Below are 15,967 nucleotides of genomic sequence, written 5' to 3' on the forward strand. Positions count from 1 at the left end.
TAAATATAGGGGAACATTAAGGATGAAAATCGCTACCCAGGTCAAAGTACACAACCCTAGATCAGTAAGCTAGCACAGTAGACACGCCTTTGTTAGACACGACCAAAGCACATCAATCGGCTAAACCTGATGCACCCTCGTCGAATAAGGCAAGCCGACACCAACCAATTAGATGACCAGAAACATACTGATAATCCAATCGGCAAAATCCTCCTTTTTCTGTCCTTGAAGTATTATACCTTCAACGTCCTCTCCATATCAGTCGATTTAACTCAGGTGAATCAAATCGGCTAATCTTTTCTACTCATATACCGAGATTGCTCCTACTGATTTCTCTTTCAAAACAGAAATCAGCAGATCTTTAATACTGTGTAGATGGTTCTCTCCTTTGCCAATTCTATCGGCTAAACCCCTGTTGTTCCAATCGGCTCTGTTGTAATCTTCAACAAGTAGCCAATTCTAATTAGTTGTCCTCCTAAAGCTCTGTCTAAGTTTAATTCAGATCTTTCTGGTTGTTATGTGAAGGTACGTTAAATGAGTGTTAGATTGCAACTTTATTGTGATGGTAAAATATGATGGTAACTGTATCTCTGGACTCACCTTCATGTGAGGTAACCTTATTTGATCCTGTGTATCGGTGGTTTATCGGAACGTTATCCGACAGGCCAAGGGATTATACCGTTTGAAGCACGTTGGAGCCCTCAGGAATGGACTCACGTACTTGAGCCGGTATAATTCAGGTTGGTTCTGCCACAGCTGGTATCAGAGCTATAAGATTACTTTGGAGATAAATTTTATCTTAAAAATGCTTTCAGTATAAAAGTTTGACCAACAAAATGTTTGCCAAAACTACGTTGGTTTCGTTAAGGATTGTACTTAGTACGTAAAGCCTTAGGGTAATGTTTATGAGGGAAATAGAGTGGCTATAATATATATATACGTATAACCCTAACTACCAGCATTACTTTTCTGTCAAAACTTAAATTCATGCACAACCCAACTTTACATTCTGTAACGACACCTTCGACGATGAGGTAAGAAGGTAAGGATCCTCAGCTAACTGGGGAGTTAGCCTTCCCGTCGGTGATGCGAACCGAACGCTGTTTCTCAAGCAGTGGCCTACTGAGATGCTGCCCAATGTACCAACTTCGGTTGATTACATTGGGAGTATATAGTTAGGTACAGGGTATGAACAGCAATACCCCCGCATTTTGCGGTACCCCCGTGAATACGTTGTTTCGACGACGTATGTTAACGTTGTCTGTACGGCGGTAATGGTACAGATGCTGTTTCTATAGTGAACAGTAATGTTTGGGGACGCTTTCATGACATGCTGGCATGAAAGGTTCGGTATATATATCTTGTGGTTTTCTGCAGGTACGCTAATCTCGTTGCGTAAGCTTGAACGTAAGAACGACTAGATATTATAGGGAGAGACGTATTTATAGGATGCCACCGTGCTTAACCATGTAAGACCAAGATTACTTAGCAGTTATTTTTGTTGTGAGGACGTGTAGAACGTGCATACATCATGTTATCTTGGATTGATTTGATTGACTTGCTTGTTACGTTGTTGTGCTAAAATATGTTGCTTGTATCTGAATGCCGCCTAGACTTTGTGTTGTAGGAGCCAACGTAATCTGTTAGGCTAATCTGGAGTTGAGAGAGTCTTTTGCGAATCAAGTGAGTTGTGTCATGTTTGGACCTTATCGCCGATCTTAGCTTGACAGCCAAAACAAACCCTTGATCTTGCTTTGAATCTGTTTTGGCAGAAGCATTGAGCTTTTCCTTTGATAGTTAAACCTTGATAATTGTCAGCAAACCCATGAACCCATCATTTTGTGATTCACCTATCCTCTCTTGATGTTGTACCTTATATTGTTGGCTATTCTAGTTACAACATCTGCAAGTTGCACCTTCATTTTTTTTTTGCTCAGATGATCACTACAAGAAATCTTAGCTTTTATGACAAACCGAATCTGTCATGTAAAGTACGCAATTGGTCATAAAAAGTAAGTTATGACCAAAATCCCCGCGTCACAGTGTCGTCACAAAACGACCGTCACATAAAGTACCTCGTGACGGTTTTATGGTCAACGGTCACAAAATGTCTTTATCTTTTGTGACGGAGGGTTTGTAGCGTCACATATTGTTTCTTTTATGATGAGTACTTCTGTCATATATTAGCTAGTCAACGCATCACATTATGTACAGACGTCACAAATGCTAAGACGAAGAACAAGTTTCGATGGTTTTTTGTGACATCGCAGTGTCGTCATGTATAGTTTTTGTAGATTATGTGACACTTATATTTTGTCATGTTTGTACTGGTTCGTATGCTATTTACAAACATTTGCAGACGAGTCTGTGGCATCACAAATTGGCATTCCATTCATGACGGCGTCGCCCCACTGGTCTTTCATCACAGCATACAAAAGCATAATTAATACACATATATCAGCCATCAGCCACAGGATTGACACCACAATTCTCAAATCATTCAGAATTCACAGGTCAACACAATTCACTGAAGCCATCATGGATACACATGTTCCAACCACAAACTTGCAGCATACTTGTTCAACCACATAGTTCCAGGTTCAACCACACATGTTCCAACCACAAAGTTCGAAGCACAGACTAAGTTAAAGCAATGTAGCAAAAGCTTAGACAAAGGCCTCATCCTCAGAACTGCAGTCATACCTCAATCTTTCTGAAGTCTCAGGACAGCTCGCAGCAGCACATTAGTCTCCTCAAACCTGCTAGTCATCCCCCTCACTTCCTCTTGGGTCTGCCGCAGCAAGTTTTGGTTTTCTTCAAGTGCGTCCTGCTGAGCTTGAAGTTGTGCCTGCAACTCTTCCCGCTTCCTAGCAGCTTCCTCTCTTTCAGCTTGGAGGGTTGCCTCAAACTCAGCTTGGATGCGTGCTTGTGCTGCTGTTGATGAGGACTGAGCATTCTTTGATGGTCGAGGGGCACCAATGTTAGGAAGAAATGTGGATGAGCGGCTGATCTCGCTAAGAGTTTCATCAACAATCTTGGTGGGAGATTTTTTTTCTTCTCCTTCTTCTGGCTCTCTATCCTTCTTGCCACCATCCGTTCCTACATAAAGAGAATGCAGTTAATAACAAGGCCAGGCACGTACTTGAGTACAATAGATGTATCAAATCATTTTGGAACTTACATATATTTCATTGGCAAGAGGAGTGCGACCATTTTTGGAACTTTTCATACATTCCCCAAAGAACTCTACAGCATCTGGATCGCTGTTGTTGTACTTAGGCCTCTGCAGCATGTAAAAGCCTTGGATGACTTTGAAGCACACATCTCAGTTTGCATTGCATAGTAACAAAAGGATCCTGCCGAAAACCAGGCAATCAGTGTGCATACAGAACAAAATAATCACATACAGTACAAGAAGCAAAATGTTTAGTATCAGAAAGAGCCTTGCCCTTTTCATCCATCTTTCTCAGTTTCCCTGTGCAAATAAATTCCAAAAGGAAAAACACTACAAATAGCTATTCAGTAGAGGAAAAACACTACAAATATCCATGAACTACATTTTCCTTTGCAACATAACAGGAGCTTAAAGATGTTGAACATACAACCGAAAAGCACCCCAAAAGTGCCCCAAGTGAAAGCAATAGTATTACAGGCTGTATCGATAGGCTATGTAGGACCTAGAACCAGTTTTTTGGTGAAGCTGCACCTTGGATCGGTTTACTTTATTCTTCGCAGATTTCTCCTGCACCACAAATGCAATACAAACTTCTAATTGACAGGCATAGTTTGATTGCATGTTAACAAAAGCAGTGATGCAGGCCATGGACCTGATTCTTTGGGTCACACCAGTACTTTACGAGCTCGATCCACTCCTCTGTCTTCATTTTAGGTGGAGGTTCTTTGGCCAATAGCTGTTCCATTGTGAGGGACTCGTCGAAGTACTTCCTTTTTAGGTGATACCTCTGCTGCTTTACTCCCTTCTTAATGATATCAGTGCATGCAGATTTGCTTGGTCCATCATTCTTAACATCCACATCCAACCTATTCTGCAGTCACACAAATCATTTATTTGACAAAATTTCTTACATGGGAGTAGAGCTAGTAATGAAAGAAAGTAGTTGAAGTGAATTAGGTGTCTCACCGCCACTTTATCAAGCACTTTTTGTACTTCTACTGGCCCCCCATCTTTTTCATAAAGCTTCCAAGATGTGTAGATAGGCAGCTTGTCTCTAAGAGCTACACCAGTTTCTGATGCCAGCTTCGCTGCTTGAAGTGGGACATCAGGTCTTTTCTTCCCTTCAGCCACTTGGATAGGCAGCTTGTTTCCTCTCTTTATCATCTTCTCTAAGCCAAGCCCTATGGTTTTCTTGCGGACTTCCTTTCGGGGCGCTGCATTGGCAAATAACATGCAAAATGGTTATTATAGCAGCCACAAATGTAGATATTGAATGTAGATAATAGTGGTTGGAAACACATATTGATTACCAGGAACAAAGTCACCAACTGGTTCTCCTTCAATTGTATGACCCTCTGAATCGGCATCAACTTGGTCATTTGCATCATTGATGTCATTGCTTTGCCTAGAGCTCTGTCACCTGGCGAGGTTTCTACAGGAACTGATTGGTTAACACTAGTCGTGGGAGTAACTTGTGGAAACACGGTAAGGATGGGTGTAGGAGTAGGAGTACTATGCTCAGTGTTTCCACTATGCGTAGATATGGGTGGACTGGTGCTGGGTAATCTAGAAGCACTAGAAATGGGATTAGTTTTAGGGTTGGCTTTCGAAGCGGTCTTAGCAGGCAAGCGCAATCTTTCCCTAGGTGGTGGACGGCCTCCTGGCGATGCATGGTTGCCTGTTGCCTAGTCAATCTGGTAGGCGTGCACGGTGGTAGCTGGTTTGCATCCTTAGGTGGTGGACGGCCTCCAGGCGATGCCATGGCTGCCTGTTGCCTAGTCAATCTGGTAGGCGTGCACGGTGGTAGCTGGTTTGCATCCTTAGGTGGTGGACGGCCTCCAGGCGATGCCATGGCTGCCTGTTGCCTAGTCAATCTGGTAGGCGTGCACGGTGGCAACTGGTTTGCATCCCTAGGGGTGGACGGCCTGCAGGCAATGCCATGGCTGCCTGTTGCCTAGTCAATCTGGTAGGCGTGCACGGTGGCAGCTGGTTTGCATCCCTAGGTGGTGGACGGCCTCGAGTAGGCCTGGCTGCCTGTTTCCTAGTAAATTTGGTAGGCGAGCACGGTGGCAGCTGGTTTGCAGCCGGCATATGTGCCGTCTTTTGCTTCTTAGTGCGAGTTCCTGGAACCATCGCTCATACCTGCCAAGAGAAACATGCATCTTATCGATTAAGGATAATGAGTGAAGTACATTAAATGACTACAATGAAGTACATGATTGAAAAAGACTAACTACATACTTGTTAATTGGCCTAGTAATGCATCTCACCTCAGTATTATCCTCATGTTTTAGGTCATCATCGTAGTCATCATCACTGTCACATTGGTTATCAATGTCAGAGGATGGGTCATATTCATTGTCAGACTCTATTGTCTTCCCCATGCACTTTTCCTTTTTCGAAAAAACATCTCTAACATCCTGAGCTAGTATTGGAATACCCAGAGACGCAAAAATTTCCTGGACCTCCCTTACCCTTTCATCCCTTTCCAGCTCGTACTGAGTTTTTTTCATTTCTTACTTAGTTTCATGAAATGGACAGAGAGCAGAAACTGGATTCAGTTTCTGTAAAAGAGATGCAAAAGAACTAACAAATCAGTATTCTTTAAAATGTTAGGAAGAAGAAAAAATAACAATTAACAGAATGTAAGATTACCAAGCAATGGAGGAGAAGGGGGAACTAACAAATCATGATTCATTAACTCATTTGCAGGCAACAGCTTCAGTATTCAGACTGTAACTTTTCTGAACATTTCTAGACCTGCAATTACCAAGCAATGGAGGAGAAGGGGGAAGCAGACTACCTTTGGAGGAGGAGGAAGCAGACTATAGCCGGCGTTGAGGAGTGCACGTGGATGCCTTCGGTGCGCCTCTGTCCGAGCAAAGTTCAGGATGTCGACGGGGCTCTCCGGCCTCTGGCGTTGACGTGGATGTCGTCCGCGCTGGGCGCCGCTAAGTGGCGGGGAGGTAGGAGGAGGCCATGCTCGTTGACGTTGCGGGGTTGAGTGACAGCGGGCTGGGGGTGGTGGGTCGGCGCGGCAGCGGGGGTGATGGGTCGGCGCGGCAGCAGGGGCTTGAGGGACAGCGGGGGTGGTGGGTCGGCGCGGCAGCGCGGGTGGTTGGTTGGCGCAGCAGCGGGCCAGGGCTGGAGGGACGGCGGGGGTGGTGTGTCGGCGAGGAGAGGGGACCAAGGATTGGGGATTTTTCCCCTATCCCTAGCCGGGCAAGAGGATAAGGCGAGGGGGGATTTGGATGGCTTGAGCGGGAGGTGGGGTGGGTCCCGTGTGTCGGCGAGCAGGATAGCGCGGGAGAGAGCCAGGTGCGGCAGCGAAAATTTGGCCCTGGCGGGTGGGCCCGGATTGTCAGTGACCCTTTGAGTTGTATTAGGATTTCAAACCATTTTTAGGCCTAGTAAACGATTGAAAATGAAATGAACGTATAAAACAAAAATGTTCAACTCGTCCAGTTCTACACTTTTTGTTTTGGCTATTTTTTCATTTGAACTTTTTTTGACAGTTTCAAATTTGAATTTCAAATTTGACGGTCTATGGACTAAAAATTGGTGTGCTAAATACTTTCAAAATAAAAAGTGATGAACACTAAGATTGCACATCTCATCAAAATGAACACTTTTTGTTTTGGTAGTTAGTTCATTCGAGAAAGTGGCAGTAAGTTTGTTCATAAAAATTACATGTCTCACTAATAGTTTCATGAGGCTATATGAGAGATTGTTCCCTCGACTTGTAAATCGTTCAAACTTTGGAACATCAAAATATGATCAAAATCAACAAAAAAATTTGAATGATCATGATTTTACAAATTTTTAGAAAAAAAAGCATCAGATTTGAGATTGTATGTAGGAGAAAAATTTGTTACAAGATTTAGACATGAACATCTGGGCCCACATGTCATTGATACGCTGGACAACCTGGCCACTGTGTGCCCGCTTGGCCACTGGTCATTGTGTTGCCGCTTGGCCACTGCCTGTAGGCATCAGGCCGGCCCAACTGGCCTGCTGCCTTGGCGCCCCTCCCCTCACCCTGCAGGCTTGCCGGCGAGCAGCACCTGCACTCACCGGCCTCGCCGCCCCTCACCTCCAGCAGCCGCCGCCCCTCCCCTCAACTGCATCTGGCGCCCACCCCCTCAGCTCCAGCAGCCGCCGCCCCTCCCCTCAGCTGCATCTGGCGCCCACCCCCACAGCTCCAGCAGCCGCCGCCCCTCCCCTCACGTGCATCTGGCACCCACCCCCTCAGCTCCAGCAGCCACCGGCCGTCCCCTCACCTGCACTGTGGTACGTGGAGACTAGGGGTCCAACCCACGGTGGATCTTCACCAGCAAAACGAGTTGCTCCACCCCCACCAGCATCCACGCGCGGCAACCACACCCCACAAGGTGAGTTCAATGATGTGTACCTCTGTCAATTTACCATTTTTTCTTGTACTGTTTTAACTTTAGTCCAGGGATTTAAGATGGATTTGTTACTCTTTGCACCTAATTTATCCAGGTCGAGATGGATAGAAGTTGGATTTATACAAGTGCACCATTTTCGCCGGCCTTTTTGTCTGGTGTTCAACACTTCATGGAATATGTCAGAGCTAGATGTACTAGTGCAAATGAGAAAATCAAGTGCCCATGCCGAAAGTGCTTGAACCAGAAAGAGAAAAGCCTAGATGATGTGCACGAGGATATCGAGCTCAATGGTATGTCTAGGTGCTATATTAGGTGGGCCCATCATGGAGAGGAAGAAGATGATGTTGGACAAGATGATGATGGAGAACTCGCTGATCTACCTGAAGATATGTCATGTAATGGAACTGACCAAGGCCAGGCACCACTTGATGAGGAAGGACAAGCTGAAGATGTCATAGATGATGGTGCAAGGGGAGTTCAGGGGTTGATTCAAGATTTGCGCGACGCAGCAAGCCATGGCCTCGGTGGTAACTTATATAAACAACTCATGGAAGAGGCAAAGCGTGAACTTTATCCAGGTTGCACCGAGGAGAGTAGGCTATCTTTCATGATTAAACTGCTGCATATAAAAGTGTACAATCGGATAACAACATCTGGGTTCGATGCATTCCTTGAGTTGCTTTCTTCAACTTTGAAGAATGTGCCCGGAATTCCTAAGTCATATAACGAGATGAAAGCTGTGCTTCAGAAGCTTGGTTTTGGTTATGTTTCTATTGATGCGTGCAAGTATGATTGTGCCTTGTTTTGGAAGGACCATGAAGGCGATGATCATTGCCCAGTTTGTGGCTTCACAAGATGGAAAGTGAACAAGGAGGGCAGAAAGAAAGTTCCTCACAAGGTCCTCCGTTACTTTCCAATAATTCCACGCCTTCAAAGGCTTTCCATGTCAAAGCAGCGGGCACAATATGCAAGATGGCACAAGGAAAAGAGGGTACCCGTTGAAAATGAAATGAGACATCCTGCTGATGGGGAAGCTTGGAAAGATTTTGATGAGACTTTCAAGTCTTTTGTAGATGATCCCCGCAATTTGAGGTTAGCCATTGCTACTGATGGATTTAACCCATTTGGTCAGATGAGCAATTCATATAGCATATGGCCAGTGTTAGTGGTACCATACAATTTTCCACCCTGGATGTGCATGGACCAATCCAATTATATGCTTGCTTTACTAATTCCAGGCAAAAAATCACCAGGCAAAGATTTCCATGTGTTTATGCAGCCTTTGATAGCAGACCTGATGGAGCTTTGGAAGGGTGTAAAAACTTATGATGCAGTTGAAGGCAAAGACTTTAGCCTGCGTGCAGCGATTCTGTTTGGAATCCATGACTACCCTGCATTGGGCACCATGTCAGGCAGAACCACTAAGGGTTACTTTGCATGTGTATACTGTGATGAGAATCCATGCTCCGAATGTCTTAGAAACAAAATTGGTTTCATAAACCATAGATGTTTCCTCCCTAACGACCATGCTTGGAGGACAAACAAATCTTTCAATGGCAAGCATGAAAAAAGAGAGCAGCCAAGGAAATTTACTGCAGATGAGGTTATGGCAAGGTTGGATTCAGTTTGCTATGTTCCAGGCAAGAATCCAGATAAGCCAAAACCAAGAAAACGAGGCCGTAATGTAGATGAACCAGTATGGCATCTGAAGGTTAGCTTGTATGATTTACCGTACTGGTCAAAATTGAAGCTACAGCACAACCTTGATGTTATGCACATAGAGAAAAACATATGTGAAGCCATTTTGTCAACTCCGCTTAATATCCCAAATAAGACAAAGGACACCATCGCTGCTAGACTAGATTGGAGGATAGAGGTATAAGAAAAGAGCTTCATTTGCTAGATGACAGTGGTAGTTCATCATCAAAGCCAAGAGCTTGTTACGTTCTAAAACCAGAAGACAAGAAGAAGTTCATGCAATTTGTGAGCAATGTTAAGTTTCCAGATGGCTATGCCTCCAATATATCAAGATGTGTCAATATGGAGGGAGGAGGATCAATCCATGGGCTGAAAACACATGACTGTCATATAATGCTGCAGCATATTTTACCAGCTGGCCTTCGTGGTTTGGTGCGCAAAGATGTATATGAAGTAATTGCTGAATTGGGTAGGTTTTTTAGACAACTTTGCTCCAAAACTATAAAGGTTGATGCACTACACCAGATGAAGGAAGATATTGTGCTTATCATTTGCAAGCTAGAGAAAATCTATCCTCCAGCATTTTTCGATGTTATGGTTCACCTAGCAGTACACTTACCTGATGAGGCACTCCTTAGGGGACAGGTGCAGTATGGATGGATGTATCCCATTGAGAGAAGGTTGGGCACCTTTAAGCGTTTCGTTCGCAATCAAGCAAGACCAGAAGGATCTATTGCGGAGGCATTCACTGCCTATGAGTGTATGACCCAGTGCTCAACATATTTCAGTGACATCATTAGTAGGTTCACTAGGCCTGAAAGAAACTTAGATGGACAAGAGAACATCTCACCCAATGGTTACTCTATTTTTGATCATGGTATTAACCTGTTGGGTGCTTCAAATCTTCATTACCAAGACAAAGACATAGACTCCATGGTTTGGTTTGTTCTAAATAACTGCGAAGAAGTTGACGAATACAAAGAGTGAGTAATTCCTGCTATTGCAGCCATCTTTATTCAATACTAGTGTCACAAAATAACTAATTACCTTCTTCCTTTGCAGCATGTATAGGGCACAATTAGAACAAGAAGAGGTCAACAATGTTGAAAAAAAGATGTCAACACAATTCGCTGCATGGTTGGAGAATCATGTGTGTTCTACTTTCTACAGCATGACTTCATCATTTATGATCCAATACATTTTCAAATTCACTAATTCTGTATGTTTTTTACCGGCAGATTACCAAATTGAAATATGAAGGCACAACACTTGTTGACGAAGACTTGTACTCACTAGCATGTGGGCCGGATCCGCGAGTGCGTTCGTACACAGCTTGTATAATCAATGGGGTACGGTACCACACTAAGGCTCGTGATGAACATAGGAAGACACAGAACTCCACCATCAAGTGCCCAGGTACTCACGGTGATGACACAATGAACTTCTATGGGACAATCGTAGACATTATTGAGCTGAGTTACAGTAAGAACAGCAAAGGGAGTAGAACTGTTATCTTATTACGATGTGAATGGTACCATCTTGGGGGAAGGACATACCAGTTGAAAGATGATGGTTACTTCAAGAGCATAAACATCACAGGCCGATGGTATAAGGATGATCCTTTCATTATGGCCAGAGATGCTACACAGGTATTTTTCTTGGAAGATACAAAATTAGGGCCATGTTGGCGAGTGCTACAAGAATTTGGCCACCGACATATATTTGATGTCGAAGAGTCCGACACAAACCAACCAATCCATGAACAAGTACAAATGAGATCTCAAGAGGCATACCAAGAGGAGCATATTTCATCTAGAGATGGTGCAGTGAGAGACATTCCTCCAGATATGGATTTGTTGCACATGGATAATGAACCAGGCAGCCCTATTAGTAGAGACCTCGTCGAGAGCATCCGTCGACAAAAACATATTGCTCAAGGTGATGAAGCAGACCGCGAAGATGAAGATGAAACCTACCTTGAGTACCATAGTCCAGAAGAAGGCAATACTTCAGGAGAAGACAGTGATGTTGATTGACCTTTGCATTTCTAGATATATGTGAACCATGCATGAACTTTTCTGTTATTGACTTTGTTGTATTTCAATTATGCTACTACATTTGTATCTGAATTATGAGATTGCAAGACCTTATATGCAATGTTTCTGTTTTCAGTGTATACTTCATGTGTGATGCAGGTTACAGTAGAGTGTCCAGATTTCATTCACATGATGTGTGTGTATATATATGGGGACTTCATGTGTCATGCCCAGAATCTGTCATAAAATGGATTTTTGGGTTTTTATGACCCCAAGGCCATGTCATGGAATGTACATAATTTGTCACAAAATGTATTGGCCGGAAGTAACATACATTCTGCCAATATTTCGTCACGCACAAATTTGCTAAATACACTATTCCATTTCCTTCCTTTTCATTTCTTGCTTGCCTGAATGCAAGCCCATCCAATATTGGCACATAATGTTTCATACATGAACTGATTTGCATTGCTTGAAAAAAGAACCAGTTTGCATTGCTTGACCATCGACCAGATTGCAATGCTAGAAAATGCACCACCTTGTTCTTACATTACAAAAGCGAAGACCAACTGCACCATATTGCATTGTTCATACTACACTGCAACCATCACCTACAAAGACTAAAATACATTATGCAGTGAACTTGACTTCACTGCCTGCCTGCAACATACATCAACACACAGCCAAGACCAACTACTAAAACAGACATCAAAAGGTTGAACTTGCACGCAAGATTGTCCACCTTGGCCTCAATCTGTAGTTCACCAGCCCGCATATTCATGACCATTCTCCCAGATGATGCATCTGCTACCTCTTCAGCTTCATCACCAATGTCCACTGCCAGGGGGAATTTGTGGATTGCGACAATGCCAAGCTCCTCCAGCTTATCCAAATACTGCCTTTGGAAATTATAGAACCCGCAAAGCTTAGGAAACTACAACAATAACAAAACAATTTCGTTAACCATAGCTGGATAAACAGGGATGAAGAACTTCTCAGCTCAAATCATACAAGTGGATGCTCACTGAGTTCCGTGGACATTTGAAGAACACACGCAGGTAGTTCTCGGTCGTGTCCTTCCCTGACCGCCTCTCTATCACCCTCGCCATCCCACAGTCAGGGCATGGGATCAAGGGGAGTCCAGTCTCCTTACCAAGAGGATATGGCTGCAGCTCCCACATCGAGCTTGGCTCCAGATGGCGCTCAACCATCCTGGACGCTCCACTGCCCCTCGATTGAGTAGCCGAGCTACCCCACTTGGACATGGCGCCGTCGTCGCCGTCGCCGCCACAGCAGTCTCCTGGAACTGTCCAGCGCCGTCACCTGGGGAGAGGGGGAGCCGGCTCCGCCCAGAGGCAGCACGACGGCGGCCGTGCTCTACCACCCCGACCGACGCTCGCCCAGAGGCCCACCCGCACGCCGAGCTCAGACCGCCCTGCTCTGCCTGCCCGCACGCACTGGCCTCACGCCCGGGTCCGCCCACCCCCACGCCCTGGCCTCACACCAGAGGCCACCTGCTCCGCCCGCCCGCACGTCGAGATCCGCCGCCCGCCCTGGCGTCCCGCCGAGATCCGCCACCCGCCGCGCTCCACCAGGCCGCCCCCCAAGCTCGGCCTACCCACCCGCAACGCTACACCGACCCACCCACCGCCGGCATCCACGCTCGGCAGCCGCGGTCCGCTCACCCGGACGCTACCCGCCCGCCGCCCGAACACCGCCCGCCGCTGTGTGGGAGTGGGGAATTTTGGGGAACGATTCGAAATGGCCAAGTTCCACTTCTGTTCGGGGATCATGTTATAATTAACAAACAATGACGTACAGAAAAGGTCACAAAAAACCACTTCATATCGTCATTAAAACCATAACAGACGATCGGCTACTCTGGTTGACATTTTGTGACGACACCAGGCATCTTTATGTGACCAAAAGAAGAGAGTGGTCATAAATAGTTCAAGGGCTCATGAATTTATGACGACATAGATTTTGTCGTCATCTAATGTTACAATATATGACGATATTTGTCCTCGTCATGAGGACTTTTGTCATAAAAAATCATAATTCTTGTAGTGAATTGCCTATCTACCGCATCATACAATGAGACGTTATGCTCCGAAATATGGAAACTTAGGTTGGAAATGATTCCTCAAGGAACTTTGAATCACATCACTATTGAACCCACTCTTCATGACCGTATCATCATGGCACAATTACAAGATGAGGGTATTGAGATCATCAAGCAGAAACTATCTCAAGGAGAGAAGTACAAATGTTTTCATCAGGATCACAAGGGAATTTTATGGTTCAAAAGTTGCATTGTCATTCCGAAACATCACGAACTCTGAAAGCAGATTCTTGATGAAGCACATCTTTCCAAATTCTCTATTTATCCAAGCAGTAGCAAAATGTATCAGGACCTTAAACAAATGTAACACGCTAAGGTAAAATTTCAAGATTTATAATGAATTTAATTGGGCTCCAGTAAATTTCTAAGGATTTATTTTGACTAGCTTGCATTTATTTATAATTTAATTCACAAGTGATTAACATTTATTTTAGGATCAACATGTTTGTGCATGCATGCTGGTGCATAAGTTTTATTTGGTTGAGTGCATAGGGGTTGAATTCAAATTTGGGTTGAATTCAAATAGATTTGAGTTGGTGCGGAAAAAGTAAAGGAAGGAAATAGGAAGGTAGGTCAGTCATACTTTCTTTTCTCAGTCATTCCTTCTATTCTCAGTCATTCCTTCTATTCTCCATCATTTCCTTCTTTCTCAGTCATTTCCGCAGCCCCCTTCTTTCCCAGTCATTCCCTCAGCCCGACCCCACTTGTCGGTGACCATACCTTTCCTTCCCTTCTTCTTCCTCATGCCAGCTCCCTCTGTGCCGCCCCGCCGTGCCGCCGCTGCACGTGGCCGCGCTCCACCCCGAACACGAGCCCATCGGCCAGTCTCCCGTGCGCGCCCTCCTTCCAGAAGTTTCTTTCCCCGAGCCGAATCGCGCCGGGTGGTTGCACGATCCGCTTCTTCCGCACGGATCACGACCGCAATCCCCACCGGAGCACGCACGCCCAAACCACCGGCCTCTTCCTTAATTGGCCCCTGTAACCCTTCCCTTAAACCCCCTTGTGCCCTACCGCCGCACTGCAGCCGCCCCGAATCCCCAGCACCACCGGCATCTTGCTCCGCCGTGCAGCACCTCTGCTCCGACGTGGGCCGGCCGCTCCGGTGCATCCTAGCTCCGGCCAAGGCTCGCAGCAACTTCGCCGTCCCATCAGGAAGCTTCCCGAGGCTTCCACTCTCGACCCCAAGCCCTGCCCGCGCCGGAATCGAGCCCGAGGACCGCCGCCGGTATCCTGCTCCACCCTTGCGATTCCTCGCCGCCGGTGATTCCTGGACCTCCCTAACCCCCGTAGGACCTTCGCAGCGTCACCCTGAGTCGATCCATAGTGACCAGAAGCACAGAGGCCCTGCATCGTCTTCCTCCGCGAGCGCCGCCCGTCCCCGCCGCTCGGCCCTCGCCGCCGACCACCCTACGCTGTTTCACCGGCCAGTTCGAGCCCTCGGTGAGCATCAGCACGTTCCCCTCTCCCTCTTACGCTAGCTATCATGGACCGTAGGCCGCACCCGAGGTTGGAACGCCGTCGCCGGCGTGCACCGCCGTGCAGACCCGCCGTCCCGCGAGCCAACCAGATCGGACCAGTCCGATCATGATCGGACCAGTCCTATCCACATCGGACCGTGCGGACCCCCCGCCGTGCAGTTCGGACTGTCCGAACTAGATTGGGTCCGAACCATCTGATCCAGATCTGACAGCCCAGATTAGGAGATACCCCTTCAGCCGTGGCAGTTTTGTTAAAGAGCCCCTGAGCTTCCTTGGAATCAACCCGCAGTCCACCTCTGTTCAAGGATAATTCTAGTTAAGCCCCGGTTTTTGCACCGAAGCCCCTGAGCTTTCCAGGAATAGGGTCCGCCATCCCTGGAGCGCAGTTCTTCATGTTAGACCCTGTGTCTATAGTTTAATTACGTCTAGGTCCCTAGTTTTTGCCTAGAAACCCCCTGGAAGTTCTGTTTTCTCGCAGAAAAGCCCCTGGACCTTGTTTTAGCTCTAGGTTCCGCGTCTTAGCTCCATTTTAGGTGGTTTTTGCGCTCACGTGATCGTTGTAACGCGTAGAACAGTTCTATCATAGTTTTATGTGCTGTTTTCGTGTAATGTTGTACTGTTTCTTATCTTTTGTCCTTGTTTGCATGTATGTGTATGTGCTGGACCATGTTTTGGCGTTGCGATCGTCAGTAGACGCTGAGCCTTTGGACGAGTTCCAGGAGCCCCTTTTTGCCGAGCAGTTTGAGCAGCAGTAGGAGAACTTTGAGGAAGGCAAGCATAACATGAACATCCTATCACTTTTAAATACAATTTCATACTGCATTTTAATACTGTATGCCTATAAGGATTTCCTAGCCACTTTTATCTTTTATATGAATACCTTGGGTTGCATTTTGGTTAGTTGTGCTAGGTGCTGCGCTCTCACACATTCTCGGTCCTTTTTAATTAAATTTGATTAATGGTATATGCAACTTGATCCTGAGAGTGGCCCTCTGTGCTGTGTGCTTGAGCGGCTCACGTCTCTTAAAATATGTTTTTGTTAGAAACAT

At 45.9% G+C, this 15,967-nt stretch overlaps 2 protein-coding genes across 2 annotated transcripts; one reads left to right on the plus strand and one right to left on the minus strand.

Annotated features, from left to right (window-relative positions):
* The first annotated feature begins 7,684 nt into the window (after positions 1–7,684).
* LOC112873088 lies at positions 7,685–11,487 on the plus strand. Its single transcript, XM_025936113.1, has 2 exons — positions 7,685–8,676; positions 11,478–11,487. The coding sequence occupies exons 1-2, from the start codon at positions 7,685–7,687 to the stop codon at positions 11,485–11,487; spliced, it is 1,002 nt and encodes a 333-aa protein (XP_025791898.1).
* Positions 11,488–11,935: 448 nt separating this feature from the next.
* On the minus strand, positions 11,936–12,858 carry LOC112878100. Its single transcript, XM_025942502.1, has 2 exons — positions 12,344–12,858; positions 11,936–12,252 (listed from the first exon to the last, which is right to left on the minus strand). The coding sequence occupies exons 1-2, from the start codon at positions 12,581–12,583 to the stop codon at positions 11,968–11,970; spliced, it is 525 nt and encodes a 174-aa protein (XP_025798287.1). The 5' UTR covers positions 12,584–12,858; the 3' UTR covers positions 11,936–11,967.
* Positions 12,859–15,967: the final 3,109 nt, after the last annotated feature.

This window comes from Panicum hallii, chromosome 9 (genome assembly GCF_002211085.1).
Source record: "Panicum hallii strain FIL2 chromosome 9, PHallii_v3.1, whole genome shotgun sequence".
In the NCBI taxonomy this organism is placed as follows: Eukaryota; Viridiplantae; Streptophyta; class Magnoliopsida; order Poales; family Poaceae; genus Panicum; species Panicum hallii.

What these genes read in the sequence shown, in the direction of transcription:
- LOC112873088 (XM_025936113.1), top strand. Translation starts at nt 7,685, where the DNA reads ATGGATAGAAGTTGGATTTATACAAGTGCACCATTTTCGCCGGCCTTT.
- LOC112878100 (XM_025942502.1), bottom strand. Translation starts at nt 12,583, where the DNA reads ATGTCCAAGTGGGGTAGCTCGGCTACTCAATCGAGGGGCAGTGGAGCG. An exon ending in TCAAATGTCCACGGAACTCA is followed by an intron (nt 12,253 to 12,343) that starts GTGAGCATCCAC and finishes TTATTGTTGTAG; the next exon opens with TTTCCTAAGCTTTGCGGGTT.